General features: G+C 50.1%; 1 protein-coding gene across 1 annotated transcript in view; it reads left to right on the top strand.

The window, feature by feature from the left end:
- The window catches only part of LOC144718693 (voltage-gated delayed rectifier potassium channel KCNH8-like), a 201494-nt gene that overhangs the window by 81208 nt on the left and 95590 nt on the right, over positions 1-24696 (top strand). The window contains exons 4-6 of the mRNA XM_078594151.1: positions 4853-4983; positions 18580-18642; positions 20165-20408. Of these exons, the coding sequence (XP_078450277.1) occupies positions 4853-4983; positions 18580-18642; positions 20165-20408 (438 nt within the window). The remainder of the gene's footprint in view (positions 1-4852; positions 4984-18579; positions 18643-20164; positions 20409-24696) is intronic.

The following is a 24696-nucleotide window of genomic DNA, read 5'->3' as shown; positions in this document are numbered from 1 at the left end:
TAACATCCCCTATCTAGGGAGGTACAGCCTCCGGGCTATCGTGACTCACACTCGCCAACTCAACTCTTAGCCCTCCGGCTATCAGTGCCCTAGGGGAGGCTATCTGACCCGACCCAGCCAAGGTACGGGTCTCGACCACTGGTCCCAGCTCAACCCGGCCCTTAGAAGGACGTCGGGCTCGAGGTCCCCCAGGGTCCTGACCAATGGCGGCTCCTGCAAAATCTCTCAGGGGGGGCAAATGTTTGGATGATTGATAAGGATGAGGTCCACCCATGCAATGGATAAATTAACAGCTTAAGCATGTAAAGGCAACTTCACTTCTTTAATATTAATGAAAAATAAAGTGACTCTTACAATACATCTTGTTTGTTTCTATACTCACTATTAATACAATCCACTCAAGTTTTTTTTATTAAAGATTCCACTAGGTGGCGACAAATTATATTGTTGGATGAAACGTGCTTACGTATGATGACGTAAGCACGTTAGTGCGAGCCCTCCCGGAAGCCATAGAGAATGCATTGCAGCGCCCCCCGTTCGAAAAAAAACATCTTTGAATGTAAGTCTATGGGGCCACTCGGTGCGATTCTCAGCCGGAGTGAAATCGCCCAAAAAGAGGCGGTACTCCACAGAACGTGACATGACGCTGATTGGACTATATCCAGAGGCACAGTGACGGCTAGCGTGACTCTGTGGTTGAATGACATTGGTGGTGCGTCGCCCAATCGCCCTAATGAAGAAACCGCCCCTGGTCCTGACTAGGAAGGCTATCCTGACCCGACCCAGCCAAGGTACGGGTCCGACCACTGGTTCAAGCTCGACCCGGCCCATACAAGGGCAGCGAGTTCGAGTTCCCAGAGTCCTAATCTAGCTGAGCTTCAGTCTTCGGTCTTCGTAGCACTGCCTCGAGCTGTGCTTGGGGTGTCCCTTTTATACACCTCCAGGGGACCCTCCGTCCCTGGTACCGCCCCCTTTCTGGAACCTTCCAGAGGATCCTGAAAGGGCCCCTCCCAGCCCCCCACCTGGGGTAGGGGAGAGGAACCCAGCCTTTCTTGGGTCCGGCTCCCTCTCTATCCCCTTGTTCAGGCTAGCACACCCTACCGAGCTCTGGCTGCAATTGCAGGTAAGTGGATACCGGCAGTGTGTGCATCCGCGATTCCGATGCTACACACGTACAGCCCTTGTATTGATCCACTGCTGGTCGAGAGCCTCCCCAAGCATTCTTCAGTCAGTGGGGGGTGGGTTGGTGAAGGTGGAGAGCATAAAAACGGGAGCACAGCAATACAATACAATGCTGTAGTGGATTTTGCTGCGATACCTTCTATTGCACACAATGTAGCCCTGCAGCAGCCACCTCAAGCCTGCTTAGCTTCCAAGATCTGATGATATCCTCGGATTACTTTGGGCCATAGGCTTAATGTGGCAGTGTTTAAAATACGTTGCAGATTTTTGCTTTGCATTTACGGTAGGCATAATTAGGTATTAAGTACTAAAATATGAATAGTTTTCAACTCTTTGTCAATACACTGCTGTAGGAATGGCCTTCTCAACCCGTGTCGATAATGTGGTTCGTGTGACCATACTTCGTCACAATGGTCAGTGTAAATGTATGGTTGAGATATCAATGGCATTTGATTTTAGCCATGGCCAGGAATCGAACTTCAGTGCGGGGGTTCATAGCACAGTGCAATAACCAGTGTACCTGCTCCACACTTAACATGTCTCCGTGAGTCAACAGAGAATTGTGCTTGTGTGTGTCCTGCACAGTTGATCCTTATGGCGGTACCCGGGGTACCAAATAATACAGGGGTGTACTTAACTCCGCGACTGGGGTACCAATCAATCCGAAATCAGTGCTACTCCCCGATGTCCAAACGCCAAACAGCATAAAACATCCGTTATCGAAAAATTCTACTTTGAAAAGTGCATCGTGTACAGCTCGTCGAGATGAGTCGAGTGCCGCATCGCCGACCATCAACAAACTAAAAATGACTGCATCACGGACATTATGCGAGGCCGGGTATTATGGTACCCCGGGGTACCGCCATAAGGTTCAGTTACTGAGCCACCATCGTTGGTGCACATACACTGACCGAGTATGCTCATGAATATTTTATCGGAGTGGAAAATTTGTGTTCAACACTAGTAAATCGTCCATAGTAGAAGTTTACGCGATCGAACCCAAAAAAAAACCTCTTATGGATGATATTGGTCGCGAAAGCCTACGTGTTAAACTGACTTGTAAATCGGATACAACAAACAAAAACTGTGATTTATTGTGAGATCAATAATTGATCATAATGCATGGCTGCAATGCTATGTAATACTTGTGTGACACTGCACAGTCACAAATTATGAAGAATCGATGTTAAGCCTCTTTTATTCGTATATAATGCACACGAATTGAAAAATATTGATTCGTACGTGTTGCAGAGAATGGGCCATGCCGCCCCTGCAGCCACTAGGGCTGCTGCTACATTTTGACCCAATGTATAGTATTCTTTAATTGATTTGTGGCCCTGAATTGTGACTATTCAACTTCAACCAGAAGGCAATACGATCCATTATTTACCTTATCGCAACAATTCCTTGAACTGCAATTAATTATTCATCCCGTAGAATGCAAATTGTTTCTCCTAGAATTATTGCACCAGCAGGAACATGCAGACATACTCGAAGAACAACAACATTGCCAGCCAGGAGAAAGAGGGGCAAATAAATACTTAATGCAGACACATTTGTTGCTGGTTTTAGCTGGCTGATTTTTCGACACTCATCCTGAATAGAGAAAACCATAGCAGAGCCGTTGCTTAACCAGTGGCTGTTCATGGCTCCCGGTTGAGGAGGCAACAACGTTTGCCCCTGGTTTTCCAGTCTGAGGCGATAACACGTTGATAATTGGAATGTCAGAGGCAACGTGGTGATGATGCTGGGTCTCTGTGTGAGTCTGTGGGTCTCTGTGGGAGTCTGTGGGTCTCTGTGGGTGTCTGTGGAACTCTGTGTGAGTCTGTAGGTCTCTGTGTGAGTCTGTGGGTCTTTGTTTCAGAGCACCTATTATGAAGAAGCTTCCAGTGCATGAGTTATCACCCGAGATTGGGAAAACCCAATGGGCACTTTTGTTGCCTTCTCAACCTGGAACCACAATCTTCTGCTTTCGCGTAAAGTCAGGACACTTTATAGAGGTGGCCTACGATTGTTGGACACGGTCTTTGTCCAAACCACGATGTGCCACACATTCTTTATCTAAATCGACTTAGATCATGTCGGAGAAGATGACTGTTATCCCAAGTGCTGCGATTGGCCGCTTAAATTCCTCATGCTTAAACACTTCGACTTGTTTCATTATTCATATACTCAGTCTGCCACGCTCTGTAAGATTTCAGAATCGGGGTCAGCTGTGCTTTTGTGACTTAATTAAGTTTTTTTTACATCTGCCCTTTTATGTTTATTTTTTACATCTCCCCTTTTATGTTTATAGATAGATCTATTCATAAACAGAGCAGAACATAAGTTTTCTCTACAGCGTTTCTACATGCTACATACATATACAATGCGTTGGAGGAAATGTGAATACATTTGTGAATACATTTCCTCCAACGCATTGTATATGTATGTAACATACTTAATTATATCTTCATAAACAGATATATGCCTCATGCTTAAACACTTCGACTTGTTCCATTATTCATATACGCAGTCTGCCACACTCTGTAAGTTTTCAGAATCGGGGTCCAGCTGTGCATTTGTGACTTATTTAAGTTTTTTAACATCTGCCCTTTTATGTTTATTTTTTTACATCTGCCCTTTTATGTTTATAGATAGATCTATTCATAAACGCTGTAGAGAAAACGTATGTTCTGCTCTGTTTATGAATAGATCTCATTAAGCACTTGTCTTAAGTACATTTAATAATAATTTACACTTAGAGGAAACTGTTTGTCTTGTGAAGAAACATATTAGAAATTGATTACGCGTTTCAAAGTACATATAATTAAGGGTTAATGTTAAATGTTTTTACTTGTGGTCAGTTTAAATTTTGAAGCTTATAATTTTTGGCTCGAAATCATGTGAACACGACCGCAATGTGCAGAGTTCACGAGATTGGCAACAAAAAGCCAGAGAAGGGATTTTTAAAATGCAACCAGCTATCCAACGTCGTGCGAGGAAAATGGATCATTACACATACTCAGTTTCTCCACGTAAAAAAATATACAATACTGTATAGATATTTATATATAGATATATATATAATCACTATATCATATATAGACTAAAATATATGGGAAAACATAGTTGAAATATATTAATTTCATTAATTACCCAGAGTCTTCGACTGCAGCTCATAACTTTGTTGGAATGGATTTGAGTTTATAATATCCAACAATTGCATTTCATTCCTAAGTTTACAGTGCTGTTTATCTATTGCTGGAAGAAGGCCTCCCCATACCGTGTCAGTTATTGGTGGGTTGTTTATCCATTCTTCACCACGCTGGTAAGTGTGGGTTGGTGAAGAGGGGGTCCACAACTCAATACTCAAATTAGCCATGGTCAAAAATCTAACTCGGTTCGCTGGGTTCACAGCATAGTGCTCTATCCAATGCACCACAATTCCACCCCATTTCACTGAAGAATCTTCTGGAAGTAAGGCCTGAATACTTTCACCACCTTCGTTTTATGTTTTGTTTTTATAAATTTTGTCTTGTGGCGTCATATCGTTGAGACGAAGGAATGTTTCTCGAAACCCTCACAGAGTGGTGCATCATCACCCCGCGTGTTAGAGAACGGCTTGCAGAAGGAGACGTCCCAAAACGACTTGTGAGATCTCTTCGGCTTGTTTTGTTTTTGGCTGCAGAGGGGAGGCAGCGACAGAAGGGCGAAACGGGATCCAGCTTCCGCGTGAACCGCCGGCGGAGCCGCGCCGTTCTCTACCACCTGTCGGGGCACCTGCAGCGGCACGACAACCACAAAATCAAGATCAAGAACGTGAGTGGCACTCTGCACAGACCTTGCACACACCCTGCTCTCGCACCCTGCACACACCCTGCACAGACTCTGCACACACCTACGTGGCCGCACACGCACCAGAGCAATAGTCCACTGCAGCGGCTTGGGGCTTAGTGCGAGTCAAATTAAACGCCGTGCCAGGGAATGCAGGCCAGGACCGCGATTGAAAGCGATACTTAAAATTGGCTGTGCGGGGCTTCCGCGATGAGAAAATAATGACAAATAGTAATAATTTGTTTAACAAAATTATGCCCGTGGAATTGACACTCATTTGCAAAATAAAAATGCAATTAAATTGCTGAGAACATTTACAAGGCTGCTTGGAAGATTGTTATTTTTGTCACCAAATGTGTCTTGAAGAACATTTACTTATATAACACCAGATTGTGTGTTGTTTTTATACTTCTAAGAATTTGTGAGTCACCACATATTCAAATGCGATTTCCAATTATCTCAGAATCTCTTGCTCTCTCTCCTTCTTTTGTTGGAAGAAGAGACATTTCCCAAAACAGCTTTCTATATATGTGTGTATCACTTACAAGAAGATAACATTATTTCCAGTGGCGAACTATTTGGAGAGATTGCCCAATTATTAGACCTTTCACCAGCACACGGCGCGTGTGCTTTGTACCAAAGATTACATTTTGTTTTAGCTCAGAGGCAAGCCTCATGTTTTTACACATTGACTATACGCAAATTCAACTACTGGAGTTGTATTTCTATTCACACTGCAGTAATACATTTGTGTAGCTATATCATTCTTGAACATAACAAATAACCAGCAATTTGTGTCTATCCCTTTGTATTTGCGAATGAAATGTGGTATTTTTGTCTAAAATATTAACACACATTTTTAAGCGTTGTATTGAACTTCTGCGATGTGGTTATAAGACAATGAGCGAAAAAAAGACGAGTTTGTATGCCCACGTGCATACAAGTGCATTTTGCAAACATTGCATAATAGACTCCAACAAAATCGCAAGAGCATCATCTCCCTACAATGCACAGCGATGGTGCGTGGTTTATTGCCAATCCATCATCTTTCCCCCGTAGTTTTGTTTTGATACTCAACATCTCTTGGTGAAAGTCAATTAAATTAATTAGGTTTTTTTAGGACCATGGTTTATTTTAATGTCGTGATTTCACAGATATCCCAGGCTAGCAAGCGAGAGTCTGGCCACCAATCGTGATGCATTGGCGCTGCAGTGGCTGCATAGTCAAAAGCAAGCGTGATGTGCATGAACTGCCATCTCGTCCCCTCGTTCTATTGTATTGAAATTTTATTTTAAATCAGTGTGTGTCAATGTATGGAAGATAGCTTCTGTCTTGCATTATCCAGACATGAATGCTCACGAAGAATAGAATCCCCTGCAATAATGCCCCGTTTTTATTTTGGTGTAACCCATGTCTCCTGGCATATTTAAATGTGCGATCAGCTATAGTTGCTGGCTTTCATAACGTCCAATCACAGCTCATGTTATTTCTGTAATTGTATTAAAAGTGATTGAGGAGATGATCTGACTTAGAAAGATGAGCTATGTTCGTTAAACAGGCCCACTGTTGATTTAATCAACAGCAGAGCACACTTCCACTGACGTACATGAACCTAACAAATATTAATATCCAAACTACGGTTGAACAGGAATGCATCATCGTCAGTCCTTTGCAGAGGTGTGGACTCGAGTCATGTGACTTGGACTCGAGTCAGACTCGAGTCATGAATTTGATGACTTGCGACTCGACTTGGACTTGCATAACAATGACTTTGTCCCACCTATGAGATGTGGACTCGAGTCATGTGACTTGGACTCGAGTCAGACTCGAGTCATGAATTTGATGACTTGCGACTCGACTTGGACTTGCATAACAATGACTTTGTCCCACCTCTGGTCCTTTGTTGGATAAAGGCATGCCTTTGGAGTTTAGGTCACGCATTGACCATGCTCAATGTGGGTTGGTGAAGAACTTGTTCTAATATGACTCGCCGTTGATATTAACTATGGCCGGGAATCAAACTACGCTTGCTGGGTTTTGAGCACAGTGCACCGATTACCGTGCCATTGCTCCCACGCAAAAAGTGTTATAAAAATACTACGTATTTGGTGACACCACAAAGCACTGGGAGAACGCTTAACTAGCAATTTGAAGGCTGTGGAAAGTTACGATTTCAAATCCACGTCAACCCATCCTTCTTTTGGATAAAATATGAACAATTTTGTGGGAAATCAACAGCGTATGTCCAATGTAGAGACCAGGCTCCCTTCAAAGGAATGTGGAATTTACCCCACTTGCTTAACACTACCAAAGTAAAATAGCACTTCCCAACTCTTTTGAGCAGGAAGAAAACGTGACCTTGAGAGTATTTTGCAGTAGACAGCGGATTTTTGCAAACTAAAATTTCGACAGCCTATGGCCGCTTTATTCTCGCTCCTGCCTAAAAAAAAAGCTGGACTCCATTTTATGAAGGGTGTGTAGGCATATATGCCTACGAAATAAATTTATTTTGTGGGGGGGGGGGGAGGGATAAAAAAAATTCGGGGGATCGACAACTTTTGGAAACTTTTTGGTTCAACTTTTTACCCCCATATCTGGCCCACTTTCTATAACGTTTTGATTCTGAAAGGCTCTTATAATTTAGTTGTTGGACAAACGGACGGACAAATGGACAAACAGAACACTGGGCTTTTATAATAGATGATCTCCGATTGTTTTATTGTTCGCAACTTCTAGGTAGAAAATTTCTTCCACTTTGTTTTCAAGTACATTTTTACTTTGCTCAATTTGAAGTCACCTATTCTACTGTATTCTTGCATAAGTGGCAAGAACACTGTTAGAACACTTTTTTCTGAGGCTCTAATTCACAGGGTTGTGATTTAGTGGGAGGGATAGGAGGTGGAGGGTAGAGGACGGCTCATCTCACAGTGGTAAAAAAGTTTTCATACTTCAACCGCTTCAAATTTATTGCATTTTCAAATGAACAGAGTTGTGAAAATATTTCTGTCAACTGTAAAGTTGAAGTTCAAGCGGTTTTCAGCTAAATTGAACCTGGGATGGCATTCACCTCCTGTTTATAACCCTGAACCAGTGGTGGAAATTTTACATTTCTATGATGGGGAGGGGAGGCACGTATTTCCATATAACAGCCACTGTTTATTTCTATGAAAATAAAACTGGTTTTATTAGCTCTGGTGAAAGGATGGGCCAGGTCAATTCCAGACCGGGATTTGAACGTGCCGTCACCATCCATTTGTGAGACGCAAACTCCACTCTGTCCCACTCAGCCCATTCCAGCTCTTGCAATACAAATATTCTCTTTTGTCTGCCTCTGGCTGGAAGAAGGATAATTTCCTGAATTATTAGCTAATTCTTTGTTTTTTTGTTATAAGGCCGTGGTAATGATGAGAGTACTGCGATGACATCATGGTGTACTTGTACAACACATTTTATATATAGCAACAAAAAAGAAAAAAATCACTTTCAAAATATCGATGTTTGCATGTATTCGTATAAAAATGGTTCTCTGTGGGTTTGTACTGCTCAACTTTGGGACACTGGTTATTTAAAAAATATTTTAGACTAAATGTACTTCGAAATATGCAAAACAATGTAAGCATTTTCAGTATAAACGTCTCAACCTGGAGGACGGTGTGTGGTTAAGGTTTCCACTTCTGAGGTGCAAACACCATAACGAGGACATGGCATGGGAAGAAGAACATCAGATAATACCGGAAGAGGGGCGACCTCCGCATAAAAGCACTGCTTTGAGTGGTGTAGTATTATGTCACTGACAAGAACAACGAGTTTTAATGTCCAAGGAACAGTTTTAGTTACAGATTTCCCAGGACAGCTACCGCCTTTTAAAAATAGAATGGTCCTGAGAAACCAGGACACTGATGACACAATTCATTACATAAAGTTTACAAGATTGCATGCAATGTGTGCTTGCATTACGCTTGTTCTGCTGTAAGTAGGGGGTGCTGGGATTGATCGTGGCTGGACAAGGGCATGCTGTGCCTCGGTGCATGTGTAGTGGTGGTGTTGACGTGCGCCGACAGTGATGGATCACGGGGCGGCACGGGGTGCGGGGTTGGGCACGCGTTGTGGGCGTGGTGTGGACGCGCGCGCCGGGAGTGAGAGATCACGGGGCGGCGCGGCGTGAGTGGTGAGGCGCGCTGACACTGTGGGAAAACAGGATCGTAGCCAGCGCCCAGTGATTGGTCAAATGGGATGGGTGCTCTCAGCGACGTCCGTAGGAGGTGTATAAAGGGTGACGCGCGAGAGCACTCGGGGTTGTTGTTAACCAGTTGAAGATCGAAGACGGAGTTGAAGAGGTAGTGCCCTGAGACCCCTAGTCCCGCTGTCCTTGTTGGGACCGGGGCCCTGTGTGGCTCGGAGGCGAGACTGTGGGGCCCGTGGTCCGACGCCCATGTGGGTCGGGACTGTGGGACCCAGAGTCGAGAGGGACACCCCGGCTGGGTGTGTTCCGAGAGGCTACGGGGCGTAAGAGCCCGTGTTGGTGTAGCCAGGAGAACCGTGTGGGGTAGGCTGGTGGTAGCCACCCGTGTAGCTAAGTGGGTGTTAGTCACCCGAGTAGCTAAGTGGGTGTTAGTCACCCGAGTAGCTAAGTGGGTGTTAGTCACCCGAGTAACTAAGTGGGTGTTGGTCACCCGAGTAGCTGAGTGGGTGTTAGTCACCCAAGTAACTAAGTGGGTGTTAGTCGCCCGAGTAACCAAGTGGGTGTTAGTCACCCGAGTAACCAAGTGGGTGTTAGTCACCCGAGTAACTACAGTGGGTGTTAGTCACCTGTGTAACGAAGTTGGTGAATAAAAGAGTGTGCTACCCGTGAAGTCGTCTCCCGCCGAGTTACTACATTACACATGCAAGTATCTCCGCTTGCATGGCTTCTCGGCTGTTGTGATGTCCCAACCACAAACACTTTATAATCCCCGGTGGAAATATGTGTATGCAATGATGCTGAATTGAAATAGTTGATAGTATGCGTGTTAAAGTGACAGTAATTTCCTGCTCAAATGAGCATTGAATTGGTGCTAATCTTCTGTTTACATCCCTGAGCCAGTGGTAGAAATTTCCAAATCCTATGGCAGAGGTGCATTTATCCATAAGACAAGTATTGACCTCCTCACAAAGTGGTACTCATTGTATCGAACCAACATAGATGATAGGCTCAGTCAACCCCCAATCAGGATTTGACCTCACGACCTTTCGTTTACGAGCCGCTCGCTCGACTGCTTAGGCACCCTTAGATGGTACACGTGTAGGTTGCAAGAACCGTTCAACTCGCAATTTCTGTGCACTTTCATGTTAACACATGACTGATGCTAACAGTTATTGTAATAATAAGTTAAACCCTTTTGTTATTCCACTGCTGGATGAAGGCCTACCAACACAGTGTCAAGTACGGGTTGGTGAAGGCGTGGCTCAGCACCAGTTTAAATATCAGTCGCTACTGTTGGTCGTGGCCAGTAATCGAACTTAAGGCATCGGATGCATCACACAAAAAACTACTCTGCCACTACTCCACCCATTTTTTATGTAATACTGAATGTTGTATTATTATTAATATAAATGAAACAAAAGTAAATAAAACATGTAAGTCAGAATAAGCCAAAGCACTTAGCCAAATGGAAGACTTTTAAACATCTCCAAGAAACGCTCCCTTATTATAGAGGGCACGTAGAAGGGTGTTATGACCCAATCACTCAGAATACTTCCGATCTAATCAGATCTCCGAAGCTAAGCTGAAAGGAGCCTAGTTAGTGCATGTGTAGGGGTGTTACAGAGAACCCGTTATGCATGGCAGCCTATGGTAAACAAGCACAGTGGGCGGGGCTACGTCAGTGCACGGGCAGGTGCCCTCTACGACGTCCGCGCTTCGGACGTTACGATCCCCCGGGGCCCCACCCCTCAGGGAGGGGGGTGTATAAAAGGGGGATGTATCGGGGGGCTCGGGAGTGATGTGTTAGCTAAGAAGAGAAGACGGAAGACGTCCTAGATAGAGCCCTGGTCTCCCCCTGGTACGCCGTCCTTGTCAGGACCGCGCAGGCTCGAGCCAGTGGCGTGGTACCAGAGCCAGAGCCAGTGCTGGTCTGGACTCTGAGTACCGGGCCCGACTGAGCAGTGTCGGGCCAAGATAGCCTCCCCTAGTCCACGAGAGGAGGACTCTGAGGCAGGCTAGGGTTAGCTAGGAGGTGTGTCCTCAGATAGACTGGTGAGGGGGCCGATACCCCCTCAAGTGTGTATGTCACAACGTATGGTGTAAATAAACCAGTGTGCCTCCAACTATCCGGTGTGAACGAGTCGTGAGCGTTACTACATCTGGCGTCAGAAGTGAAACAAAGTACGAACATGGATACACGCCGGACGACTCGAGTCGGGGTACCAGAGGCAGAAGACACCTCTGCAGTCGGAGGGCCCGACACGGCTGAAGATGCCATCGACCAGCCGGGGTTGGGCGCGTCCGTGCCACAGCAGCTGGAGGAAGGGGAGCCGTCGACGGAGGGGCTGAGGCAGGCGCACGTGAAGCTGGCCGAGCTGCTGTACGCCGCAGCCGCCATGCTCGACAACATCACGCGGCTGGGGGCTGCGGGACCGCCACGGGGCGACAGCAGCCAACGACCACAGCGCCTTCCCGCCATTTCAACGGGGCAACATTTTGAAACTCCCGCCATCGCCGCAGCTGCTGTTGAGGGCGTGGCCGCTCTAAGCATCGCGTCCAACGGCGGGAGTACAGTACCTGCCGCGTCACCACTCACGGGCGGAACGTTATCACGGGTGCGACCGGCGATGCCATCGCTGCTTCGGGCCGACGCTGAGTCAAGTGAGGGTGACGAGGGAGCGCGATCGTCCTCTGCAGCCGCTGCCTTACATCAGCGTCTGCCCCCGCTCAAGGAATTTGTGGGCGAGGATGGCGACTGGGGCGGCTTCCAGCGGCGCTTCCTCGCTCACCAGGAGATGGCACAGTGGACAGACGCCGAGGCTCTCCGCGCGCTGCCAGCACTCCTCGACAGCGACGCCCTCGCCACTCTAACGTCGGCTCCGAAGGAGAGGCGCTCGACGCTGCGGAAGGCGATGCAGGTGCTATCTGCAGTATATGGTCCACCATCGGACTGTCGCCAACTCTTTTACGATCGCCAGCGGGGGACGAAGGAGTCGCCCCTGGCGTACCGCACAAGCCTCCTGGCACTGGCGAAGGAGGCCTTCCCACGAATGGACGACGAGGGTGTCGACGCCATGGTGACAGAGAAGATACTTTTGCTGGTGGACGACTTAGACATCGTCATTGTCGCACAGGACGATGCAGAGATGTGCTCCCTCCAAGCGGCCCGTCTTCTCCATGCAAACCTGTCCTCTCAACGACGGAAGGCCGGCAAGGCAGCGAGCGGGCGTGCCGTCGCTGCGGCCACCCTCCCGGTGGAAGCGGTTTGCGCCATCGACCATCGACGGCAGCACGGAGCGGGAGTGCGGGAGGACCGGGCCGGTTCAAGCCGTCTACAACATCCATTGTCGCCACCAGCGCTTCCACGCTGTTATAACTGCGGCATCCGGGGCCACGTCGCCTCGAGGTGCCGCTCTCCTCGGCAGCGCGGGACGACACCTCAACGGGACGCCGGCCCTCGTCACAAGCTCCACCATCATAATCCGGCGAGTCGCGGCACCCCTCATATTTGGCCCACGCACACGCCCGTCACACACTCAAACACCGCAGCGAAGGGGGGTCCAATATCGCGTACCATGGCACCAACACGCACCGCTCTGGGTACTCACATTGAACCCAGCCAGTGGTCCGTGTTGGCCCATCGAGTTGTAGCCGCGTCGTCGGGGTCGTCGGCCGTTGTGGGTCACATCGATGGGGTCGAGGTGCGCATCCTGGTCGATACAGGGGCATCGGCGACCATTATTTCGGAGTTGATTTATAACATTCTCCCTGCCCGGAGCCGTCCTTTGATGCCTGTTAATGTACCATTCTTTGCTGCTAACGGGGGTTCACTTGGCATCATCGGACAAATTCGAGCCCAGATTTGTGTCGGGGATATTAAATTATCTGGGCCGATTTTTGTTTCCTCCTCGCTGGCGGTTCCGTGCCTGCTGGGGACGGACTTCCTGGCCAAAATGCCGATTAGAATATTAATCGACCAGGGATGCATTGAGCTCCCATCGGGCCGACGCATGGCGTTTCTGCCATCCCCCGCTACGAGCCGGACGGCGTTCGCGACGGTGCCGGCGTTCGTAGATAGAACGGTGCGCGTTCCTCCGGGGGCGCAAATGTTGATCCCCTTGAAACTTCGGTGGCCCTTCGCTAAGGGCATTGGGGCTCAAGGGGTTCTGTTGGGACCGTCTAGGGCCGGGGTCAGTGGACCTAATTTACTCCCGGCCCAAACCATAGTGAGAGGGGAAGGAGAACCCTTCATCGCGGTCCTCAATGTAGGCTCGCAGACGGTGGTGGTCCCACAGGGGACCGTGCTTGCTCACGCAACGCCGGTGCCCTGTGAGGAACCCGTCGCGAGTCATGTCGGCGCTGTCCCTGCACCGCGACCACATTCGGACAGCGATGAAGGGTGGCTCGAGGCGCTTTGCGCGGGATCGACGGACCTGTCAAATTTAGAGCGCCAACGTCTTAAGACACTACTGAGGGAATTTTCCGACGTTTTCAGTCGGGATAAATACGATTTGGGCTGCACTCATCTGCTGCGTCACCATATTGATACGGGTGACAGCGCGCCAATACGCCAGAATCCTTTTCGGTTGAGTCCCGCCAAAAAGGACCATGTCAAATCGGCTGTTGATGACATGCTAGCTGCCGACATCATTTCTCCCTCCAACAGCCCTTGGGGAGCGCCGATCGTCCTGGTTAAGAAGCAGGACGGTTCGTTGCGGTTTTGCGTTGACTTTCGGCGCCTTAATAAAATTACGGTTGCCGACGCATACCCGCTCCCACGGATGGACGAATCGCTTGACGCCTTGGGGGGAGCGCGATTCTTCTCCACATTGGACTTACTTTCGGGATTCTGGCAGCTTCCTCTGGACGATGATTCAAATCCTAAAACTGCTTTCCGTACTCCGCACGGCCTGTTTCAATTCAACCGGTTGCCGATGGGCTTACACTCAGCGCTGGCAACTTTCCAGCGGTTGATGGAATTGGTTTTGGCTGGTTTGCAATGGGAGTCGTGCCTGATTTATTTGGATGACGTCATTGTCTTTGGAAAAACTTTTGATGAACATCTCCAGAGGTTGCGGGCGGTTTTCCTAAAGATGCGGGCTGCTAATTTGAAATTTAAGCCCCAAAAATGCCATTTGTTACGCGAGTCGGTGCGTTATTTGGGGCACATCGTGGGGCGCTCAGGTATTTCTATCGATCCCGCCAAAACGCAGTGTGTAAGCTCCTGGCCGACTCCCACCTCAGTGGGAGAGGTTAGGAGTTTTATTGGGTTTGCGTCGTATTATAGACGCTTCGTCGCTAATTTTGCGACTATCGCCAAACCCCTACATGCTTTAACATCTAAAGGGGTTCGGTTCTGCTGGGGTCAGGAGGAGGAAGCTGCTTTTTGCTCCCTTCGGGACGCTTTGGTAAACGCTCCTCCCCTGATTTACCCTGATTTTTCAAAACCGTTCTTGCTCGACACCGATGCGAGCAACACGGGTATTGGGGGCGTGCTCTCCCAGGTGGTTGATGGCATGGAACGTGTGGTTGCGTACGGCAGTCGGGTGTTGTCTCCAGCGGAGCAACGGTATTGTGTCACCCGTAGGGAACTGTTGGCAATTGTCCATTTCATCCAACAGTATCGCCCATATCTGTACGGTCGGCATTTCACCGTCCGCACAGATCATGCGCACTGCAGTACGCCCTGAGGGTTCAACAGCCATCGGGACAATTGTCCCGATGGTTGGAGGTCCTCCAGGATTACGATTTCCAAACCACATACCGTAAGGGCGTTCGCCACACCAACGCGGACGCTCTGTCACGCTTGCCAACCACCTCCGAGTGTGCATGCCTCCTGGGGTCTGGACGTTGCAGGCCTCCAGGGGACACATCGGTACCTGTCTTGGCGGCCGCCAACGACGACGATACAGTGGTCCCTAATTCGATCGAACAACAGGGCAAAGATTCCCTGTTGGGGTTGCCCGTCATTGAATGGGGGCGCCTCCAGATGGAGGATGTCTCCCTCCTCGGGTGGCGACGTCGCGTTGGCGGTGCAGCGGGGGGAAAAAGAGGTGGTTCCGACGCATGGGAAATGTGCCAAGGTCTGCTAATGCATTGGGACGGGAAGTCACGTTGACATCGGCTGGTGGTCCCTACTGGGTTGCGGGGTAGGGTGGTATGGGCCGCTCATGAGCGCCTCCTACACCTGGGGACCCAAAAGACTCTCGCCTTGCTGCAACTTGATTTTTACTGGCCTGGCATGACGAGGGATGTTGGGGATTTGTTGGGATCATGCCCTCAATGTGCACAACGCAAACCGCCGGCACGGGAGTCTAACCCGCCCTTGCAATCGATCAAAGTGTCTAGGATAAACGAGCTGGTCGCTCTGGACATTTTGGGACCATTCCCCGCCACCCCCAGAGGGAATAGATATTTGTTGACGGGTGTCGAGTATTTTACACGCTGGCCTATGGCCTGGCCTCTGGCCAACCAGTCGGCAGCAGCCATCGTGGAGGCCTTTGTTCAGGGTTATGTCCTGGACAAAGGTGCTCCGGAGAGGCTGCTGACCGACCAGGGCAGAAATTTTTCCGGTAAACTACTCAGACAAGTCTGCGATCTCCTGGGCACAAAGAAAATTCGGACCTCCCCATATCACCCACAAACTGACGGGATGGTCGAACGTTTGCATCGCACCATCTCGTCCATGTTATCACAACAAGTTTCGGACTCGCAAACGGATTGGGACCTACAAATTCAGGGGGTCTTGGCGGCGTACCGGATGGCACCCCATGCGGCTACGGGGTTTTCTCCCTTTTACCTCATGTACGGCCGAGAACCAGACCCGCCTGTTCGTGCCCAGTTGCGGATCCCCGTGCCGCAGGGAAAAACTAATCTGGCTGACCACGTTAAATTTAATCTGGACAAATTGACCGAGGCACGGGATGCTGCAATGCAAAACTCTGACCTCCGTCAGAAGGCGAATGAGCGCCTCAGATTGAGTCGAGCGCACAAGCTGCAGTGGAAGCCGGGGGACAAGGCATGGTTGCACTGCCCCCAGGTGCCACTGGCAACCTCCTCTAAACTGGTGCGGCCGTGGCGGGGCCCTGTGGAAGTGGTGGAGGTGTTACGTCCGCAGTGCGTGCGCATCAAGTGGGGGAAGCGGCGATGGTTCGTGCACCCCTCCAGATTAAAACCCTTCGCTGCGGTACACAACCCCACTTCACACGCGCGTGGCCAAACATGTGGGGGGTCGGCCGACTTGCTGGGTCCGTCTCCGTCGCTCTCACCTAATGCCTTGCCGGCTGTGCCACCTTCAGGTGCATCAGGAGTGACGGGCTCACGCCCGATCACCCCTCCTGCGGATACCGAGGGTCACGCGGAGTCAGATGGATGCTCACCTCAAGACGGACAGTCGCCACCTGATGGTCTGCCACGCGGGGTTACCCCGTGTGAGGGGCCCGCTGCAAGGACGCGCGCTAAAATGCGCAAACTGTTGTGAGGCCGGAAAATGTGTACATAGCTGTTGTGTTTATTGGGTGTTGTGTGGATGGTGTGTTTCCCGCTCCTCGGATGTACATATGTTGGGCTCACCGTTTGTTGTGTGTGCGTGGTGAGTTCCCTGCTGATTGTATATAGGCTGTTTTTTTTACGGAATTCGTATTTATTCGGGGGGGGGGGGGTGCGACGGGTTGTTTCTCATCTTGTTGTTGCGTCTTGTTCTGGTTCCTGTTATGGTTCAAAAATAGTGAGGCACACGCGCGGTCAGGGGGTGAAGGCACCTTTATTGTCAAATTTTTGTATGTTGGCAGCCGGGACGGCTGCATGCTATGTGGGGGGGAGTGATGTAGGGGTGTTACAGAGAGCCCGTTATGCATGGCAGCCTATGGTAAACAAGCACAGTGGGCGGGGCTACGTCAGTGCACGGGCAGGTGCCCTCTACGGCGTCCGCGCTTCGGACGTTACGATCCCCCGGGGCCCCACCCCTCAGGGAGGGGGGTGTATAAAAGGGGGATGTATCGGGGGGCTCGGGAGTGATGTGTTAGCTAAGAAGAGAAGACGGAAGACGTCCTAGATAGAGCCCTGGTCTCCCCCTGGTACGCCGTCCTTGTCAGGACCGCGCAGGCTCGAGCCAGTGGCGTGGTACCAGAGCCAGAGCCAATGCTGGTCTGGACTCTGAGTACCGGGCCCGACTGACCAGTGTCGGGCCAAGATAGCCTCCCCTAGTCCACGAGAGGAGGACTCTGAGGCAGGCTAGGGTTAGCTAGGAGGTGTGTCCTCAGATAGACGGGTGAGGGGGCCGATACCCCCTCAAGTGTGTATGTCACAAGGTATGGTGTAAATAAACCAGTGTGCCTCCAACTATCCAGTGTGAACGAGTCGTGAGCGTTACTACACATGTATGGGTGATCACTATGCATAACTGGTTTCTATGGGCTGCGGGCCTACATTGTGGGCAGTGCAACAAAATCCATTGTATTGCACTTCTACGCTCGTACATCCATACATATGTAATGACATAGTGACATCTACTGGTTGGAAAAGGGAAGCACGGGTACAGGCACCACTATAAACATCATCCAATCCCAAAGGGAGCGGTATCTGGGCCAAAGGTAAAGGGCGGGGCTGGCTGAGATACTCCGGGAACTGGCTAGAAGGTTCCACGAGAGGGCGTGGCCGGAGGCGGAGCCTAGCCGTGCCTGCGGAAATATAAGCGGAGGCAGGAGGAGGACTCGTGGTCGGTGTGGGGAGCCTTGGGTCGAGGCTACGTCGCTGCTCGCCGTCATCTCTCTTCGTCGTTCGGCCATGTGGCAGATCTCCTGCGAAGTCCCACCACCCTCGCCGGCACGCCATCAACCAGTAGCGAGGCTGGGAGTGGGCGGACAGAACCACACTGTGGGATCGACCACATGTAGCCTGTAGTGATGCTAATATCTACTGTACGTGTGTACTCGGAGAAGGAAGAGGATAAGGTTGGCCTGTGGTGTGCCCGAATGTGAATAAAGAAGAGGGTACCCTCTACACGACGTGTCGCGGAAGTCGCTCATTACATGTAGATTATTCACAAATCCACACTGACCCAGCATGTCGAAATACGGTCAAATAGCACCCGCGACCTGCATGGCCTGGGAAGGCCCTCATCCAGCAGTGGATTTCCAAAAAGGGCAGTACGTGTATACGTGTGTACACATGCAGATGCTCACCAAATGGTTAATTCGAACCCGCTGCATGGCTTTGTGTGTTGCATGCTCGCCTATCTTAATCTGCCTGCATTTCCCTTTCCTGCCCTCCCCCACCTATATTGCCCCTTCAATGCTCCCAATCCTTCATTCGCTCCCTCCCTGCTGCCCTCGCTTCCCCCCGCAACCCTGTCCCCCAACCCCCAAGCATCTTGCACGGCATTGGCATGATGCTCCCAGAAAGAGGCTGCAGGGCAAGGCCAGAGGGCCCGCACGTGCTGGGCCGCCTGTTCACAGCCCTTCGTAAGTACTAACCATGGATGTGCTAAACCCCCCTGACCACTGGCTGCCATGTCGCCACCCCCCACCACTGCGCCAGCTTTCTGCGAATGCTTTCCACGAATGCTATAAATACTCTTAGCTAACACTTGTCCGTTGAATACATTCCGTTCGCTAGGCGCGTAATTGCGCTCATGAAACACCCGTCGAGTCGTGCACGTGAAAATACCTTTCATTCAATAACGATTCGTGAGAAAATTAAAGGTTTAAAAAATGTGCTAATGTTAGACACACCTAAACTAACGTAATAACCTCGGTTCAATGGAATCAACAACTCTTACAAATAGAAGCAAACGCAAATGAGAAACAATACTCGCACGGCACGCATGGATGGTGCAGGCATTGAATGGTGTGGGTGTGAGAATAGGACATTTTACTCTTTTTGAAAAAGTCAATATGGGGAGGGATATGCCTGTTTGTTTATGCTAAGACAGCAGCAGACTAATAAATATACAATTGAGAGAGAAAAAAAAGACGCAAAATAATTAATTATTTAGGTGAATCATTGAAATCTTGACACTGCTACTGTGTCCACCACGTGTGATCACGATCTTCATCCCCATTGTCACTTTGCGTTTTGCCTCCTCTTGTTTTGTATCCCACACTTTTCTCATTGTCCCTGTTAATGTATTATTGGCGTCAGCCATCAGGGAGGGAAAATGAGGACCATTTCTATAAATATGAAATGCATAAAAACGAGGACAAATAGTTAACGACAAGTTGGCTGCGTTTGCACCAAATGTACGAACATGTTTGCAGGATCTGTATAATTCATGTTTGTCAGTAAATGCGGGGACTATATTTTACGGTACATTTAAAAAGCTACAGCGTAGACCATTTTAGGGAAGTTTGAAGCATGCTTCACGTAACAATAACTGGCATCTAAAGCAGAGTTTAATATTTTAAGACTGCCACCACCCCCTTGAGATGTACACAGTAACGATGCCTTTTTAATGCAGTGTCATGGCTAAATGAAACTGCCCAGGGTGCAGGCACATCCTAGGACTTTTACGTAACCCAGTGGATCGGTCAGATGGCATTGTGGCTGTTAGGAGGCGCGTAACAGCACGTCAACCCACTGATTCATAAAAATAATCCTACGCTCACGACGCATACATCGAATGCTGTATGTGGAAATGATATATTCATGTGTAATTTAGGCAAACGAACAAGCAGTTGAAATGAGACCAATAACACACATCGCACAACACAAACAAGTCCAAAATAAATTTTAAAAAATCCATCATTGTAACAAAATCACAACTCCATGTGTAAAAAAAAAGAATCGAATCAGCTGGGCGGTTGGATGGAGTGAATCGCTGTACGACTGGGCAACTGTGCTCTGGCTGCCGAACCTCAGCTCTCGCCTCTGCCAAAAAACAAGCACGGCGCAGGGACAGGTGCCGCACTCAATTTTGCCCGCACCTAAAGACTTTGCCGTCGACATTGTCCGATCGCCGACGGCCCCCACGCTCTCCTTTCCCAGAACGTGTTTGGTGAGAAGGCAGCGCTGCCCGAGTACAAGGTGGCGGCGGCGCAGCGCTCGCGCTTCATCCTGCTGCACTACGGCACATTCAAGGCCGGCTGGGACTGGCTCATCCTTCTTGCCACCTTCTACGTGGCCGTCACGGTGCCCTACAACGTGTGCTTTGCCGCCTCGGACGAGCAGCCCGCCACGTCGCGCAGCACCACACTCAGCGACATCGCTGGCGAGATCCTCTTCATCATCGGTCAGTGACCCAAGAAATGTCCCGAACTGAGACGGGCAACATAAATCCAAATGATGTCGCGCAGGGGATATATAGTGGATTGTGCAGATATCATCACACACATGAGACACCTAACCTGAAAGGTGATGCCAGTCGATGATATTCATATCAAGGGAACTGTTGGTCTACCTATATGGTTTTTGTTATTCACGAATGTGTTGAATTTTGTATGGGGATTTCAGTGGTAATCGAGTTGTGGAGTGCTTCCATACACTCCAGCTCAAATACTCGAAAAGGATCAATTCAAATGTAGTAGGTTCAAATTAGGTGCACACACACGCAGCTTGGAGGCAACACTATTTATTAAACGGTAAGTAATATAACACTGTACATAAGGTGGTGACCACCTTCCTCAACTCACTAACACTCTGGAACACGACACAGACTGGACCAGGCAGGCAACGGCCTGCCTGGCCCAGGACGACGACTCGGGACTTGACGACCGAAGATGTCTTCACCTTGGAGTACAGTACAACAGCCCCTCGCTCTGCGTTCACACCACGCTTATATTTGGTTTGGCGTGGCTGGCTCCGCCCCGGCGTGGCTGGCTCTCTTCAGGCCACGCCTCCCTTCCCAGGACACGCCTCACTTCCCCCACCTCTGGGAGGGTCCGGATCCCTCCACCACGTGACCCCCCAGGCACCCCCTTGGGGCCCCCAGCCTTCGTACGGGCCGACACAGTAGTGACCTTTCTCTGTCACTACATCACCCCCCCCTGTATAAACACACAGCCGTCCCCGGCTGTAACACAACTGTGAAACATCGAAAAGGTGTGCCTCCGAACCAACAACATCAATAAATGACCGGCGACCGATAAGAAATACAATCACGTAATATATACAGAATCGACGAGGGTAAAAGGGAACCGCATAGAAAACGGGGAATTAACAACAAATATACATGAAAACTGGCTAACCCACTTACGCTCCAGCACAGCCCCCCCCCCCCCCCCCGTTAGAATCACGCATGCAATGACAGTCACTCGTTAGCACCCCCCCGCCTTTCCGACGTGGCGTCACAACCAGTAGCACGCGTCGGCCATATCGGGGGGGGAATTTCCATGTTACCACCCCACCGCCTTTCCGACGCGGCGTCACAACCAGTAGCATGCGTCGGCCATATCGGGGGGTGGAATTTCCATGTTACCACCCCACCGCCTTTCCGACGCGGCGTCACAACCAGCAGCACGCGTCGGCCATATCGGTGGGATTTTAACCCAGTCTCTCTCCAAGACTCGCATCGCAGCATATAGCTGTACCGACCGAGCTGAGACCCAGTCTCTCTCCAAGACTCGCATCGCAGCATATAGCTGTACCGACCGAGCTGAGACGACCCAGTCTCTCTCCAAGACTCGCATCGCAGCATATAGCTGTACCGACCGAGCTGAGATGACCCAGTCTCTCTCCAAGACTCGCATCGCAGCATATAGCTGTACCGACCGAGCTGAGACGAGCCAGTCTCTCTCGAAGACTCGCATCGCAGCATATAACTGTACCGACCGAGTTGAGACGACCCATCGTTCACTCATTGCACAACATGCACCCTAACAACTGAGGGATACAGTCCCAACGTAACAGGACAACTCCACCTGAACCTTACGAATCTCCAGCCCACTGTTTCAACGCACCTCCGAGTGTCTCACTCTCCGGGCCGTCAGGTCAAGCCATCAGACACAGCATGATGGGACCACACTCTCTGAGCCATGTGAGCGCACAGCCCACTTGGCTAGACAAGCCACGGAGTGTCTCGATCTCCGGGCTGTCAGGTCAAGCTGTCAGACAGCATGACGGGACCACACTCTCTGAGCCATGTGAGCGCACAGCCCACTAGGCTAGACAAGCCACGGAGTGTCTCGATCTCCGGGCTGTCAGGTCAAGCCGTCAGACACAGCATGACGGGACCACACTCTGAGCCATGTGAGCGCACAGCCCACTAGGCTAGACATGCCACGGAGTGTTTCAATCTCCGGGCTGTCAGGTCAAGCCGTCAGCCATAGCATGACGGGACCACAATGTTCGTGTTAGACACACAACTCTCACTGGGCCATCCTGACCAGGATCTGCGCCCCAAGATAAGTGACAGCCAGCACCACAATTCCAAATCCCTGGCAGCATGTCACCATCGCAATTTAACACCATCACAACACATACAATTTGAATTATGATCCCCCACAGAACTGATCCAATGCCGAACAGGTACGCCCAATTTGTGACGATCCCGAATATTCAATGGTCACAACAATACACCTCACATCCCGTATCCGTACACATCATCTCCGAGACTCGCATTGCAGCATGCAGCTGTACCAACCGAGTGGAGAGAGCAACGCAATTTGACCGCAATTACCGGAAACGCACCCCCGATCGATGTAGAACACAAGGGGCATTCCCGCACAAAATACATCATCTGTGCAACAACGGACAGGAGCCAACCAGTGAGGTTGAAACACACCGAACCTGTCATTTGAAAAACCCCTTCAACATTAACCATGGGACTCAGGGCATTCGAATTTTGAGAGCAAAAACAATACACAAACCCCAAGAATCGCCGAATTGATTAATACAGTATATGCAGTATATGAATTTCGTACAGTCAATCATTTGGTGCAATGCTCCATCCAGTCCCCACATGGCAACACACACAATCACTACTCCAGACAATCCGTACATAGTAAATAATCACAAGCAAGTACCCAACAGTTCATACACTGTTAACAATTCCAAGCAAAGCTCCATACGGTCTGTACCTTGGCAAAAATGACGATCAAAGTTTCTTACAGTTACACGTGGCAATCACGAGCGAAACTCCATACAGTATACACAACAACAACGGCGATTTCGCAACAAAACGATGTAACAACACGAGTCATTAACACGGCAACATACAGGATATCAACGGAGCTCGGGACACCAACACGAATTAATCATTAACTACACCCAGAAGATACCGATGTCGACGCCGTAATTAACAGCAACACTTGTTACAAGCAGAAACCCCCATGGTCGCCGCGTCAATTTATCACGCACACAACCGGACGAACACGCTCCGCAACCCAGCGAGTTAAAAAAAAAAACACACGCGATCGCAACCCGGCGCACGTAAGATGGGTGAAGATTATTATTTTTTTGGGGCCGGGTGCTTGTCATGTCACGACTCGCCTGGCAAACTGTGAATAGTGGAGGGCGGCAAGGTGGAGCACTGGGACGGCCCGAAGAATCTTTCATGGTGAACACGGCCTGCTATTGCGAACCCATCCACCTCTCGCGCTCGAGCTGAAGACTGGAACTCCCCCTCTGCAGGCGTTGATGTCGGCGGGAGCGGCATTTCAGTAGCAGGAACGGCGTTCCCGCCGCCGAAATGGCGGGAGCGGCGCTTTGGCGGGAACCGCGCCCCGACCAGCCGCCGAAATGGCGGGAACCGCGTGGCCCGCATGGCCGGGCCTCCCCTGCCAGCCCCCGCAGCGACGATGGTGTCCTCTCCCCGCGGCTCCGTCGCTCCATTCCCGATGGCGGCGAAGCAGCAGTGTGGTGCCAGTCCCGCCGCTCCGCGCGCAGCGCCATCTCTCTCTCTCTCTGTCACCGGGGCTGCCATCCCCGGGGCTGTCCGAAGGATGGTCGTTACACCGTCCCCGTTGTACGAAGGCGTCCAGGTGAGTTGTATATTTGTTTTTCGTGTGCCCATTTTACTTCCCTAGGATAACACCTAGCAATATTTATTTTCCAACTTCTGACGCCAAATGTAGTAGGTTCAAATTAGGTGCACACACACGCAGCTTGGAGGCAACACTATTTATTAAACGGTAAGTAATATAACACTGTACATAAGGTGGTGACCACCTTCCTCAACTCACTAACACTCTGGAACACGACACAGACTGGACCAGGCAGGCAACGGCCTGCCTGGCCCAGGACGACGACTCGGGACTTGACGACCGAAGATGTCTTCACCTTGGAGTACAGTACAACAGCCCCTCGCTCTGCGTTCACACCACGCTTATATTTGGTTTGGCGTGGCTGGCTCCGCCCCGGCGTGGCTGGCTCTCTTCAGGCCACGCCTCCCTTCCCAGGACACGCCTCACTTCCCCCACCTCTGGGAGGGTCCGGATCCCTCCACCACGTGACCCCCCAGGCACCCCCTTGGGGCCCCCAGCCTTCGTACGGGCCGACACAGTAGTGACCTTTCTCTGTCACTACACAAACATTGTAAGCCAGTAAAAATGCTGCCATGACATTTTTTTTGCGGATGTCAC

Source organism: Lampetra planeri, chromosome 1 (genome assembly GCF_965212315.1).
Source record: "Lampetra planeri chromosome 1, kcLamPlan1.2.h2, whole genome shotgun sequence".
Taxonomy (NCBI): Eukaryota; Metazoa; Chordata; class Hyperoartia; order Petromyzontiformes; family Petromyzontidae; genus Lampetra; species Lampetra planeri.
The sequence above is the reverse complement of the archived record's forward strand: the minus strand, read 5'-3'. Positions and strand labels throughout refer to the sequence as shown.